This window comes from Mixophyes fleayi, chromosome 1 (assembly GCF_038048845.1).
Source record: "Mixophyes fleayi isolate aMixFle1 chromosome 1, aMixFle1.hap1, whole genome shotgun sequence".
NCBI lineage: Eukaryota > Metazoa > Chordata > Amphibia > Anura > Limnodynastidae > Mixophyes > Mixophyes fleayi.
This window is the reverse complement of record NC_134402.1, coordinates 112,778,708-112,793,965: the sequence shown is the minus strand read 5'-3', so window position 1 is coordinate 112,793,965 and position 15,258 is coordinate 112,778,708. Positions and strand designations below refer to the sequence as shown.

General features: G+C 40.0%; 1 protein-coding gene across 1 annotated transcript in view; it reads left to right on the top strand.

Moving 5' to 3' along the window:
- The first annotated feature begins 4,660 nt into the window (after positions 1 to 4,660).
- NOCT (nocturnin) overlaps positions 4,661 to 15,258 on the top strand; it is a 20,756-nt gene continuing 10,158 nt past the window's right edge. Inside the window, exon 1 of the mRNA XM_075199785.1 lies at positions 4,661 to 5,115. Within this exon, the coding sequence (XP_075055886.1) occupies positions 4,800 to 5,115 (316 nt within the window). The 5' untranslated portion in view covers positions 4,661 to 4,799. The remainder of the gene's footprint in view (positions 5,116 to 15,258) is intronic.

Below are 15,258 nucleotides of genomic sequence, written 5' to 3'. Positions count from 1 at the left end.
TCATAACTCAGCTACTCCATCCCCTATGCCTTATTACTCTCCATTTAACACTTCCACCCACTCCCCCACATCATTACTTCATGCTATCCAGACATCCAGGAATAAACTACATCTAATGCAGCCTCACTCTGCACTACTTCTCTGATTACACAGGACATTGCAATTAGGTAATTCTTTTAATTACCTAATTTTTTGCTACTTTACTTATAAATCCCAATGTTTGCCAAATTATTTTTCTTCTTTTCCTTTCATGGAATTATCTTTAGGACTATATCATCCCTCACCCATCCTGCAACACACACCTCTGTCCATATTGCACCTTCATTACTTCCCTCACCTCTAGTTAACACTCATGAACTCTTTTCCTATTTAAATTCAATAACTTTATTTAAATTCAATAACTTTAACAGCATCACCCTGTCGCCAGAAACTAAAAGGACACACGTCTTACAATCATCTTTCCTACCTTTCTTCCTCCCTCCTTCTATTAGCTGGTAATATGTCACCTAATCCAGGTCCCCCTCACTTCTCCCACGCACATATATCTGAACGCTACAGAAATCCAGCAAACCTCAAACACATCACTTGTCTCCCCTCTCTTCCAAAGTCCTTTAAATGTGCCCTTTGGAATACGCGCTCTGTTTGTAACAAACTTACCTCCATACACAACCTCTTCCTCTCAAACAACCTCAACCTTCTGGTAATAACAGAAACAGGGCTTATACAATCAGACACCTGCAGCCCTTTCACATGGTGGTCTCAATTTCACCCACATCCCCAGACCTGGAGGCAGACAAGGAGGTTGGGTTTATACTACTTTTCTCCCCACAGTGCACATTCACAGTTCTACCAAATGTCCCATCACTCACTTTCACATCTTTTGAAGTACATACTGTTAAGATTTTAACCCATTCTGTAAAGGGGGAGCCCATACGTGCACGCGCGTGCCCGCCGTACACGCACATATGGGGTAAGCGTGCCGGGTACAACTGCGCATGCGTGAGTTGCGCATGCACAGTTGCATAGTAGAATCCCCACTGTGTATGCCGATACGCGGTGGAGAGAATCGCCAGGGCTGATGATGTCATCACCCCTGGACACACAGGAAGCTCCACGTGTGTGTGGTGAATCACCACACACACGCTGCTGCTGGGGAGCCTGGGAGTTTCCAGGTCTGGATGATAAAAGTCCAGACCCGGGACTCCTCCCTCTCTCTTACTGCCTGCCTGCCCCTGGACAACGAGCACTACACTACACTACAGAAAATACACTAAGCTACAGGAAAGGGTTAATAGGAACACTACACTAATAGGGACAAACTACACTTTACACTATACTATTCTATAGGATTACACTACACTACAGAAAAGATACATTACACTACAGAAAATATATATACATTATACTACAGAAAACCTTCACAAAGCTACAAGAAAGTATTCTATGCTACAGGAATGTTCCCTACACTGCAGATAAAGAATCGGATCCAGGATATAAGGACTTGATAAGTATCATTAATATATATATATATATATATATATATATATATATATATATATATATATATATTAATAACCATAAAGCTATATGTGTATTTGTAATGTGGCTTTAACTATTTATATACATATAACTGTGTAGCTATTGTCTGATATCTGCGATAGTTAAATCAATATTATAAATACTGATTCTTATCAAGGCTACATATGCAAATCAAGGATAGTATAAGGAAAAAGGTGGTGAACCTAGGGTTAATTTTATATTGATATACTATGTTATTTTGAACAACGTTATGATATATGTGTGAATTGTGAATACAAGCTTTTCTGTGTCAACAGTAAAAAACTTTGATTTGAATACATACATATGTTGTGAGTATTGGTTATTTATAACGAATATATACTGTGAAGTACTGCTGAGATACAGTGATTATTGGATAAATAGTTCTGTAAAGCTTGTGTTATTTAGCGTGGTCAAAAGACTGAGTAAGGCAACATTGTGTAAGGAAAAGTACATAAAAGTGTGAGTTTTATAGCGAGAGGATGCGTGCACATGTAAGGCGCTACAATAGATATTTTTACACATTCTTTATACGTGTTGCTGTCATCTATCGCCCCCCTGGACCACACCAACAATTTATTGAACACTTCTCTGCATGGCTCCCTCACTGCTGCCTAGGTGTGATCCCCGACTCACAACTATCCTTTGTTCACCACATCGACTCTATATCTAAATCATGTTACATACATCTAAAGAACATTTCCAGAATACGCACATATCTCACACAAGACACCGCAAAAACATAAATTCATGCACTCATCATGTCCCGCAATTCCCTCCTTACTGGTTTTCCCAAAGTCAGATTTGAACCCCTACAATCTATTTTGCACACAGCTTCTATTTTGATTTTCCTTGCAAACCGTTATTCTTCTGCTGAGCCACTCTGCCAGTCTCCACATTGGTTGCCTGTTTTTCAATGAATCCAATATAAAATTCTTCTACTAACCCACAAGACCATCAAAAAATTGCACCAACATACATCTCCTCACTTGTCTCAAAATATTACCCAACTCGACACATCCGTTCTGCACAAGATCTGCGTCTCTCTTCCACTCTCATCACATCCTTTCATTCCCGGTTACAGGACTTTTTCGGGCTGCACCCTCTTTGTGGGATTTCCTCCCTTGCACAGTAAGACTTTCCTCTAGTCTTAAAACCTTCAAGCGTTCTCTGAAAACCCACCTCTTTAGATTTTCCTCAACCAGCATCTTAATCTCCCTAGATTACCCTTTTACCACCCTCTACACAGCTAAAACAAGACAACAATCCTCTGACCAACATTGCTGTGTGACTGATCATAAAGCCCACTCAATACTAATTACCTTTGCATTCTAGCTGGTTCAATGTGCAATATGATGTAGCACATGCCCTTGTGTTTCAAACTCCCATTGTCCCATAGATTGTAAGCTTGCGAGCAGGGTTCTCTTACCTCTCTGTCTGTATGTATTACCCAGTATTGTCTTATTAATGTCTGTTCCCAATTGTAAAGTGCTACAGAATTTGCTGGCGCTATATAAATCAATGATGATGATGAAGTGTCCATTTGATTAGCACTGTCTGTGGGGAACTATTTGTCTGAATGTTTTGTGATCTCCACAGTTCCAGCCTTTAGCAGCATTTCAAGGAGACATCGGTGTGAGCATTTTAAGGTACAGCAATTAATATCGTGGGAATATGGATTATAAGCCGCTTTTGGACCGGGACTGCTTCCTTTCTCTTTCTGCACAAAAGGATCTATTGTGGCTTTATATTATAGTACCATTGCAAGTCCTAGGGCTAGATTTACTAAGCTGCGGGTTTGAAAAAGTGGGGATGTTGCCTATAGCAACCAATCAGATTCTAGCTTTCATTTATTTAGTACCTTCTACAAAATGAAAGCTAGAATCTGATTGGTTGCTATAGGCAACATCCCCACTTTTTCAAACCCGCAGTTTAGTAAATCTAGCCCCTAGTCTCATCAGGACAGCGTTATGGCATATTATAGGAACTCTATATTTCATATATTTGGAAATTCTATTCACCTTATGCTTATTGTATACAACAAGTGACATTTGGCTTTAAAGGATACTCAATGTCTGGACATTCTCACTGTATTATGCGCAAAATAGTATTCTGCCTCGCTGAAGAATATATATATAATCTATCATTTTATATTCCATGTCCTAATATATGAGCTTCAGATTCAGCCATTATTGAACAAATGTAATTTCCCTCCCTCTACGTGTTTTTATTAAATTCTGCTAAAAAAAACTTTTATCATTTTTTAAAGTTTATTTTTATCAGCACTCCTCTACATTTCTATTTTCTTCTTTTGATATAATCAATAACAGGCCCAGTACCTGTTTAGTAGTGGAGCTGCAGATCAATTAAGCACCTATTTACAGTCTACCAGTGCCCAACTGAGCTCAAAGCATCAAATAAAAGAGTGGAAAATGAAGACTGCTCCTGGACAAGGCAACAGAAACAAAAACGCTAATGACGTATGTCATCTGTTTGTAACAAGGCAGTAAATATTATTCATAGAGCTACTACTATGTTGTTATTTTGTTTTTCTACAAGCACTATTTTTGGGGGGATATTTTTAAAGAGGATCATGTTAAAACATTTAAATATTTGCCAGGTCATTGGTTTGTAGAGTATAAAGCTTAAGCCTATATGTTTAAGTTCACAGTCCATGACATTTATCGTTTACCCTCACAGTTATTAGCTTTGTTAGCATTTTTTAGGGCCAGGGATATTTATAAAATGTGCAGACTACAATGTTACAGGTCTCTTCTGTTTGTGTAACCTTTGTCCTACTTCCCATCAGTCACTCATACCTCGTATGATCCTCCCACAGCTCAGGGAAACCCTGTCCTCGATGGAATAACTCTATAATATAGGAGGGGGTGAGTCGAAATTACAGTAAAGCATAATTCTATTCTCACATTTTATTTAGTGTATTAGAGATCGGGTATAATTGTTAGGTAATATACAGAGTCATCTGCAAGTCTTTCCTCTCCGCCATCAGAAAAATATACTTAAATGTAGCGAGTTATGTTACTACAACACCCCTCCCGGAGTGTGAGCTGTCCTAGCAGGTGACGTTACTGGTTCTGTGATGTAACACGATTGTGGGGAGTGTTGTAATAAGTGACAAGAAGCCGGCATTAGTGTTGGAGAATATACAGTAGGCGTTGAGTGTAAGACAGAATCCACTGCCGGCGATACGAAGCCGGTCACAGTCAGTCGTGAGCTGGGTGATGAGCACTGACATTCTTTGTGCTGATTACCGCGGGATGTATCAAAGTGCGGCAGGAAGGTTGTGCTCGGCGCTGAGAGACGTGCCCGCACTGTGCGCCTCCTCTCTGCGGCAACAGCCTCACCACTCCCCGGTAAAGAGGAGGGCTCTCTCGCCGCCCGTGCCGGGCTCCCTGGTCAGCCTCGGTTGCTGTCACGGTCTAGCCGGCTGGATTGGGGACGGACCTGCCAAAGCGGTTCCCAGCCAGGGCACCGCAGCCCCTTCAGCACCAACGGGCGGAGCAACGGGGACTGCAGCCAGGTCGGCTTCTAGATCAGGTGAGCGGATGCTAAACTCTGGCCTGATAAGTAACGGACGGGGAATGAATGATGTCTGCGGGGTTCTAAATGGAACGTTCGGCTTCTTTCTAAATGGAACGTTCGGCTTCTCAGTGATCTAATCTGTTATATGTTTATAGACGGAATGTTCCGGGCTCCTAATTTTTGGTTGTATTTGGAGAAATGGAAGATGTGGCGTTACCACCATGTTATGTAACAATTACTAGATCTGGGGGAGGGATGATTCATAGCAGAGCTGCCCCCTGCCCCAGCACCTACACATGCCAAAGGGATAATAGTTACACTGCGGCACGATGATAATTATGCTGTTTATTACAGGAAATCGATTAAATCATTATGCAGTGTTACTGAGCTGTCTGTGTAGTTAGTCATAATGACATAGCAGGCCTGGGTGTAGTGAGCAATCAGAACATCCTGTTCTGTCTTGAGCACTAGCACTAGATGTGTCTGTCTTCAAACAATTTACATGTGCCAATGTTTACTGTAGACGGGCTGCATGATAGCTGCCAAATATGAAAATACTTTGGTGTAAAATGTTAGTGCACGTTTAATGCTCGGAAGATTATATGGTCTCTAATACAGATTACTGTTTTTGTTGTTGTTGTTGTTTTTAAAGCTCATAAGTGGCAAAAATAGAATATTTCTCCCAATGCTGTTAACAGCTGGTTAATAGCAACATTTTGAGTTCTAAAATAGATGATAATATAATACTTTACTGAATGTTTATGGCACTACACCTAAAATAATATCTTGTGATTCTGTCAGTCTCTCAGGCAAGACCCAGCATCATGCCATATGACAAACATTTTCTTTTCTCCATGATTGCAACCTTTCATGGCAGTAGCTTGCTGTTAAGTCCAAGCAAAATCAATTTTGGCAGATGGAATTAGTTTTGTTGTCATCTTCAACTAAAATTGCGCATACATGTATACAAAATTGACTATATAATAAGCTGCAAAAGATTGTGAAGATAGTGCTGGATGAACCTCTTTAGCCATTTATAGAATGTGCATCTGCTCCACAGATGTTTCTTGGGGAGAATGACACTGGTGTGTGCGTGTGGTTTTTTTTTTTTTAGGGGGGGGGGGGGGGTTAAAAAGCTGGTAAAAACACATCACATGCATTTCCCAATATTGGTAACCTCATTAGTTGTTATGGTGAACCTAAAATCTATGTTTTCTAGTGTCATACTTATTTACATACATTTTACTAGTGCTAAAATTGATAGTAAAACACTTCTCATTAAGCCAGTGGGCATGAGGCTCAGATGTGGACTATAAGCACGTGGGTGATCCTGTCCAACTCTGAGGCTTGGCTTCAATTTAGTTGAGTCCCACTTGTCTCATGGAATAGGGCTATATGGAAAGAGGTACAGATTTAGCTAAAAATATAAAAGGAATTTTTATTATTATTATTTTTATTTTTGTGTATTTAGGGCTCAGGTTTTCTTTAAATTAAGTTTGTGGCCAAATGCATTTATAAATCCTCCAAACCTAATGTCAAATCAATGTATTTGTTAATGACAAGGCTTCTGGAGATTTTAGTTGTGTATGCCATACTGAGTCAAAAGTGACTTTAGTGCTGTTGCCAACTTTCCTTCCAATACAAGTCGCCTGACCCACAAATAAAACAAGGCGCAGCACACTGGTTGAGTGGTGATGGGGAGTGCTGAGATAATATTAATTGCAGGTTAGTGCATCAGTCGCTGGAAAATGATGGTGTTCGTAAACGCCTCAATGAATGCAGTGAACATTGATAATGGAGAGTATCATTTCTTGCAGGTAATGAATGTGTGCAACACATTTGGGGTTGGGGATGGTTGAGAACCTCCTCAAGAGTTATGGTTAAGGAAAACAGTCAATTGCAGTGAAGTGTTTGTTTGTGTATAAGGCATTTTATGAGTTTTATGCCCCATGTGTTTACATATGCAGTCTGGGACTATTAGTGGCTATAACTAAAATGTAATAATACGGCACTGAAAGATAACAAATAGGCTATACCTGCTTATGCTTTGTGAAAAGATAATACTTCACTATATTATCTATCATAATCATCATCATAATTTATTTATATAGCGCCAGCTAATTTCCTAGCAGTTTACAATAGGGAACAATCATTAATAAAACAATACTGGGTAATACATACAGACAGAGAGGTAAGAGAACCCTGCTTGCAAGCTTATAATCTGTGGGACAATGGGAGTTTGATACACAAGGGTAAGTGTTACATCATACTGCAAATTGTTCCAGCTAGAATGCAAAGGTAAATAGAATTGAGTGGGCTGTGTGATCAGTCACACAGCAACGTTGGTCAGAGGGTTGTTGTCTTAGCTGTGTAGAGGGTGGTAATAGGGTAACCTAGGGAGATTAAGATGCTGGTTGAGGAATATTATAAGCTTGTCTGAAAAGGTGGGTTTTCAGAGAACGCTTGAAGGTTTGAAGACTAGAGGAAAGTCTTATTGTGCGAGGGAGGGAATTCCACAAACTGGGTGCAGCCCGGAAAAAGTCCTTTAACCGGGAATGGGAAGATGTGATGAGAGTAGAAGAGAGACGCAGATCTTGTGCAGAATGAAGGTGTCGAGTTGGGACATATTTTGAGACAAGTGAGGAGATATGTCTCACTATTTTATCTATCATAACTTTTAGTGTAAACCAGCCTGTTTTAATAGATATTTGCTATGTACAATTACAGAGCTTCTAGTGGTCTGCTGAGAGGTTAACCTATCCTGCTTGGGCCGTTTTGGAATGACTGGCGGCATTATCAAGGCCCTCCCTGAAGGCACCCCAATAGGCTGTGCACGCATCATTGGCTCTTACATTGCTGGAGCCCCTGGAATAACTGTTTGTGTGCAGTTTCTAGGTCTCCTGTAAGGAGGAGTGGCTTATTTGCCATTATGGAATAGAGCTATCAAAGATTCTAAAAAGGATAAGTGGAGTTGTTGCCCGTAGTAACTAGTCAGATTCTAGCTCATTTTATAGAATGAGCTAGATTATAGAAATGATAGCTAGAATCTGATTGGTTGCTATGTGCAACACCCCCAGTTTCCCTTTTTAGAACATTTTGATAAATCTATCCCATAATTGGAAGTGCTCCTTTAAAACATACAGGGTGGATGCCACTATATATTCTGAGAGCAAATGTAGGAGTTTATATCCATATTCACTGAATATAAAACTTGTTCAGTTTGTAAGTCAGGGGGGACATCTGCGTTTCTGGCAAAATAGGGCAGCACGGTGGCGAAGTGGTTAGCACTTCTGCCTCACAGCCCTGGGGTCATGAGTTCAAATCCCGACCGTGGCCTTATCTGTGTGGAGTTTGTATGTTCTCCCCGTGTTTGCGCGGGTTTCCTCCAGGTACTCCGGTTTCCTCCCACACTCCAAAAACATACTGGTAGGTTAATTGGCTGCTTTAAAAAAAAAAAAAAAAAGGACCCTAGTCTGTCTCTGTCTGTGTGTGTGTGTATGTTAGGGAATTTAGACTGTAAGCTCCAATGGGGCAAGGACTGATGTGAATGCGTTCTCTGTACAGCGCTGCGGAATCAGTGGCGCTTTATAAATAAATGATGATGATGATGATAGAGACAGTTGGGCATATACTTTTAATAGTATGAAAAAAATATACACTACTTTCTTGCTTATGTTCCTTTTTGTTCCACCGGTCAATGTTGCCTCTCCTTAATATCTGTTTATCCAACCTCTGCTCCATCTCTTTTGCCTATGGTAAGTCCTCCTGTGTCATGGTACACAGCCCCCTCTATCCCGCAAACTCTGTACCTGGAAGAGTGCCAGGGAGTTCCGGACTTCCCTGTTAGTATAAACCTGTTATGTTGGCACTTGGAACTATCTAAAAGTCAGGAACTCACCCTTTTGGAGTCTACTTGCCCCTGCTGTCAATACTGGCGAGTGCAGAGTTGTTAACGCTAATTCACTTGTATCTTGTATTCACCCAGCCATGATAACCATGTCTGTGGGCATTGTCCATGACATCTTGGACTTGTGCATAAAGCAGTGTTTTTGTGTTTATTTAAATCGCCGTGTTCCTCTATTACTAGAAACTGCCCATCCCAAAGTTAGAACAGAATATACAAATGACTCTCGTGCCATGTCACCACATTGGCGTATAGGGTACTTCCTGTTTCTATTATGTAAAAATAAATGTATGCTGTATAACAGTGTACAACATACACATTTCAATGTGACCATATGAATCAGATCATTAATTATTTTTTTAATTATTTAAAGCAAGACTGACAGTCACTAACAGCTTGGAAATAGGAACGTGCCCTAAATAATGCTGTGATGGCAGTCAAATTCTGTGAACTCTATTGTGAGTCAGGGAAGGAATCTAAAGAATGAAAATGCATTTTAGTGCAGTAATCATCATTACCATTTATGTATATAGCGCCACCAATTCTGCAGCGCAGTATAGAGAGAATATTTGTCAATATTTGTCATTCCCTAACACACACACACACACACACACACACACAAGTGTTAATTAACCTACCAGTATAGTTTTTGGAATGTGGGAAGAAACCGGAGCACCCAGAGGAAACCTAAGGCAAACCTCTAAAAAAACATACAAACTTCACATAGAGAAAACCCTGGTCGGGAATCATACTCGTGACCCCAGAAATGTGAGGCAGAAGTGCTAACCGCTGTAATACCCCAGTAGTAGCAAAAACTCAACATAGCTAAATAAATGAAAACAAGGTACATGATGAGATATATAGTGGGGTATATACAGGGGTAACCATACCGCCACTTCTACTGGCTTCATTTAAATTCCATGCACTTACATTCCCATTACATTTTCCATGCTGCTACTTCTAAATTTTCACATATATATTTTATATTATTTTTATTACATGTACAGGGAAAACCAGAACAACATAGCTATAAAATTCTATTGACCCAGTTAGTGCAATCTCAGAAACTTTCCTCCAAAATTATCTGCTTTCTCTCCTGATTATAGGACTACCAAAAGTACTAATCCCAAATCTGTGTACTTTACGCAATTATGATGTAGTTATGTGACCTACATACAAAAATAGATTGATTTTCCTTTCATAATATTAGCCAGGGAACCTGTCTCAGGTCTCCTATATTGTTGCCACATCAAGACAATTTTAACGGCAGCTAGTCTGGAAACCAGTGAAGACTGATGTTATAAAAAATACTGTTTCTTAGGAGCCTCGCTCATTCTCTGTCATAATCCGTGTGAACCTGCTACAGGGTTGAATGCAAATGGCAGAAATAAATGTCCTTGTTGTAGTTACAAGAAGCCACAAATTGCAGTTTTTAAGTATAGTCTGTGTTGAGCCCACCCCCAGTGCTGTTGAGGTGCTGATTGTCCTGCTTTTTTAGCCCTATGTGACCAGGAATCGCACTTTATTTCAAAAGCAGCCAAACTGTGGTGGACAAGTCCAGATAGAGTTGACTTGTACTGGTTGTAATGTCCCCAGGTCAGTAACTAGCTGACGTCTGACATTACCAAGTGATGTTGACATATGGAACTGGTCTCGTGAATGTGGCAAGGAAGAAATGTATTGTCTTTTTGTGTACAAGGTGACGGCTTTGACCCCTTCAGCAAATTCCAAACATAACAGACAGTGAATATCACATCTAATAATATTGAGTGAAACATCAATTTTAAACAAACATATTCTGGTGCTCAGCAAGTATTAAACAAGGCTTGTAATTCTGGGAGCCAGAAACATTAACTTATTACTGATGAGCAATAGTATTACTCTGACAGCTTATTAAAATATATATACACTTTTTTATTTTATTTTAAAATGTAAAGTATATAAATAAATGGTGATGATGATGTTTCTTGCGTGCATACAGTGGCGGTAGCTATTTTGTAGGCAATATTCATGGGGATGCAGCCTATGACATCACTTAGAGCTAATGTCACCAGTGATTTAAGGCAGATGTAAATGCTTAAAAATGTATTGCTCTTTTGTCTGATATAGTTTCTAAAGCGTAACTTTGCTTTGTTAATGTATTTAAATATTTATAGTTTTTCCAGAATTCATCTTTTTTCATATATGAATAACCACCGTCTAACTAAGACTTGTCTTTTTTTTTTTTTTTAAATCTTGCCTAGTTAATCTATTTGATGAACCAATTCATGAAGACTCAACCTATTGAATTACTAGGAGCCATGGAGCTCCCTGAGGCACCTCATGGCCAGTATTTATAATGCACTAGTTCTTAGTGAATCAATGATGAGCTGCACAGTCATGAATATATTGGTTCAGCCCACAAAATATCTCTCTCCACTGGGTGTAGATGATGTTTACATACTAATAGCACAAAACGAAAATAGATATGCTCACTCCTCTCTGTATTTGTAAAATAATATGCAGTTATCTTGCTGTCAATATGTGCTAGTATAAAACATTCATTTTAGGTAAGTTATAAAATAATTTTCCTATAGCTTACTGATTGTATTTGTATCTTGGCAACTGAAGTGCTTGTAGTTTCCAATGATATCCACTAGATGGCAGTATCCCTTTTTCCTTACTTCTACTGCCCATGTGACCATGAAGTTTAAATGTCATGGATGTTCCTGTTAGGAACAAGCAGCGTTCCCTCGGGTGGTAAAATTGACAGGTTTTCTCCGGTACGTATGCCAGCCTTTGCTTTCCTTCCCGATCAGCTGTCGTTGGCATGTTTGCAGCACAGATTACCAGTAGCTGTCTGAGCTGTGTGTACGAGGTCGTTGTTAAATATTGGGTAGTGGTTTTCCCCTTCACTACCCCACAAGCGCTGGGATACGAGTGCATTCCTGTGAGTAGAGCCAAACCACCCACAATGTCTCTGATATCCTCGTGTGTAATGGAAATGTCTGTCTTTACCACTCTACTCAAGGTCAAAGAGGTTAAGCAGAGCAGATTCTAGGAGGGACTTTGCCTCACTCTTGGCACTGGTAACATAAACAAAATAATATTGTGCAACTCATCCTCTCTACCGTATCTACCAAGGTAAAATATTTAGATTCTCCCGCTCCTTTCACTCGTACTTTGCCTTTCACCAAAGCCTGAACATAGAAAATAGATATTTAAAGTCATAATAATATAATGTGTGGTGTGTATTTTTCCAATGGATGCTTACTATAAGTACAGTTGTTACCTATGAAAGTTTTGTAGTTATGTTATTTTACAGAAAGTTAAAAACAATATTGTTTGGTTTAGGAAGTAACAAATTAATAATAAATGACTATAGTGATTACTTATGATTTTTTTTCCAGTATACTACAAGACTTTGTGGTGTCAAAAGTATTATGTTTTGTTCAATATTTGTTTTAAAACTTGAAATATTTTCAGAGACGATACTTGTTTGATTTAACCGCTAAATCTGGAATGTAATGCTGGTGTACATTTCATGGTCCACGAGCCTAATTAAAATGTGATTGATGTACCCATTGTTATCGGCTTCAGGACATTTTTTTTTCATATTCTGTTTTGTTGCATTAATTGAAAAGAACACCAAATAGCTGAATAGCCTTTCTCTTCAGTTTTCTCATGATGTTCTCTAGAATGTTTAAGTTCTCCTCATTAGCATAGTTCACCAGTAATGTTCCCCATTTCCCATATACATTGTGCTAGAGTAACTATGCAAAAGAAAATAACGTTATAGTTAATGATGAGAAGCATTACTGATTATTTAAAAAGAAAGCAAAATATTGTTCTGTAAGTTACAAGGCTGAAGTTAGCTTCTTATTCAGAAAAGCTTATTTTTAAAGGATTAAATCAAGTTGGATCACTGATTTCATATCAGATTGACACTAAAGGGTGTCCCTTATACAAACTGCAATAGTATTTAGCCTGACCAAACAAGGTTTTGGGCTTGAAATCAGGTGGCAAAGTCACCATATTTTATCATTTTGAATAAGTATCTGTAGTTTTGCAAGGGTTAAATGCCATTGGGCCACCAATTTGATAGTGGGAATCTGCCTAATTGACTGTCTGAATTGCAGTGTGTGGACACCTGTGCTTTATTCACAAAGATACTGAACACTGATGATAATGAGATATTTAGGCTGCAGGCTAAAAAAACTGTGACTTGTATGATGTGTTTCTTGATTTACAATGCTAGTAAACTGCATCCAGGGGAAGGCTGGGCTGGGGGGGGGGGGGGCAGGGGGCATCTGCCCCCTGGGCCAGCCCTATAGTGGGCTATCTTGAGCTGGGTCACTAGGCCATCTGCAGTTTTTTTTCCCTTTAAAATAGGTTGCTATGTTGAGTCTTGCCCCCTGGGCTAAACTTTGCCAGCCCTCCCTTGACTGCAGCTAACCATCATGTGGTAGTAGAGTGGTTCAGCACGACTGAAGAAAGACCGCATCGGGCCGGTGCAAGGTATCTCAGCGCCCTAAGCTATGCTTCATCCTACCGCCCCCACCCCCCCTCAATTCCCACTTCCTAGTCCTTTTACAAACTTGACATTCGTAAAGTAAAAATAGTAACTCTTACCTCCTCCTGGCTGGCTAGGCAGCAGTCCAGATGCACTGATGTCCAGCGCAGAATGTTGTCCTGGCTTCACTGCTGCCTAGGAGCAAACGCAGTATATCTAAAGGGGAGGTTCCAAATGTTAGATTTCAAAACAAAAAAAATCAGCTTTTATCACACATGACCCCTTGCCCACTAGCTATTCTTAACCATGCCACCCATACCCATCAGCTCTAGTCACACATGCCACCTCCATTTCACCAGCTTGTCCCGCATGCCCCCTGCCCACTAGCTTTTCTTTCATATGCACTAGGTGCCCTAGCCAGCTTGTTTCTCGCATGCCCTCTTGGCCTAAAAAAATTAAATAAACAGCTTAATGCTGTATGTATCACAATTATATTACCTTTGCTTATGTGTGTGTACAGTATTCTGCAGATTTAAGTCAATTATACTAGATAGCAACAGGGGAGAGCCAAATACTGTGCAACTACTAATAAAATAAATGGTTGCTGTAACCTTCATTTCCTTTAAATTAATAGCATGTAACTTGTGCTGCATCTCTCTGTAATTACCTCTTCTTCTTTTCTTATAATTTTTCTTTCTTGCTTCTATCTACTTACTTCTTGGAGCCTCTTGGCTCCTCCCCACCAACAGTGTTGTGAGGTCACAATACTGTCAGAAGCCTGGAGCTGGGGGATATGCTGGCAGCACGGCCTCTCTTTACAGATCAGTACAGGGAAAATGGCAGGCGGGTGATCGCCCGCACAGGCCAACTAACCATGTCTCATTCAGAGACATTGTTAGTATGTGTGCCCTGCCACCGTGCCACCCCCCAAGCCTGGCGCCCTAGGCAGCTGCCTAAAGTTGCCTAATGATGGCACCGGCCCTGGATACGCCAGTTAACCCTGCCTTGTTTCTGTTGATCCTGAAATGGAGACTCTTGGAAAGAAGAGTATTTCTGGTACACAGTGATTAATGAGCTTGTCAAAAAAGAGTGTGAGCACCTGAACAGGCACCAGCTTAACGTAGGATTAGCTTTGTGTATCCTTTTTAGGATGATGATGTTTCCAAGTGGTTTTCAATACCAAAGTTGATGTGGCTATGACTAGTATCTCTGAGAGGACCACTGTTCCACTAGAAGATGGGGGTCACTAAAAGATAATAGGAAAATAAAGTTATGTTAAGAAACGTCATATTTGCTTGTGTACAGTTCTGAAGTCTGGTAGACTATTGTCTCGGTTTATAGGGCACTTACAATATGGGCTGGTACATTGCAAAGGGATGTGCAAAAGACAGTTAATAGATAATATTTAATGAAAAACGTTTACATGATACAAAAAGATATTGAATTTCTCTGTGAAAGTTTACTGGATCCAATTTCTCTGACTTTAGCGGTGCTTGCCAGAAGACCTCTCTGGCTCTCCTTCGGTAGCGGAGCCACAATCAAAGAACGGAGATAAAACTTGATTCAGAAGATCACCAGAGGTAAATCGCATTGCTTCCTACAATACAGGAGAACAAGGCGTTTTCCTCTTTCTGCGAGAAGAGGCAGAGTTATCGCCTAGGGAAACAATATTTTTGTTGGTATGGTAGCAATTGTTCCAAACTGCTTCTTTCTTCATCACACCAAAGTGCTCTGCAGTGCTGTACCGAAAACAGGACATACA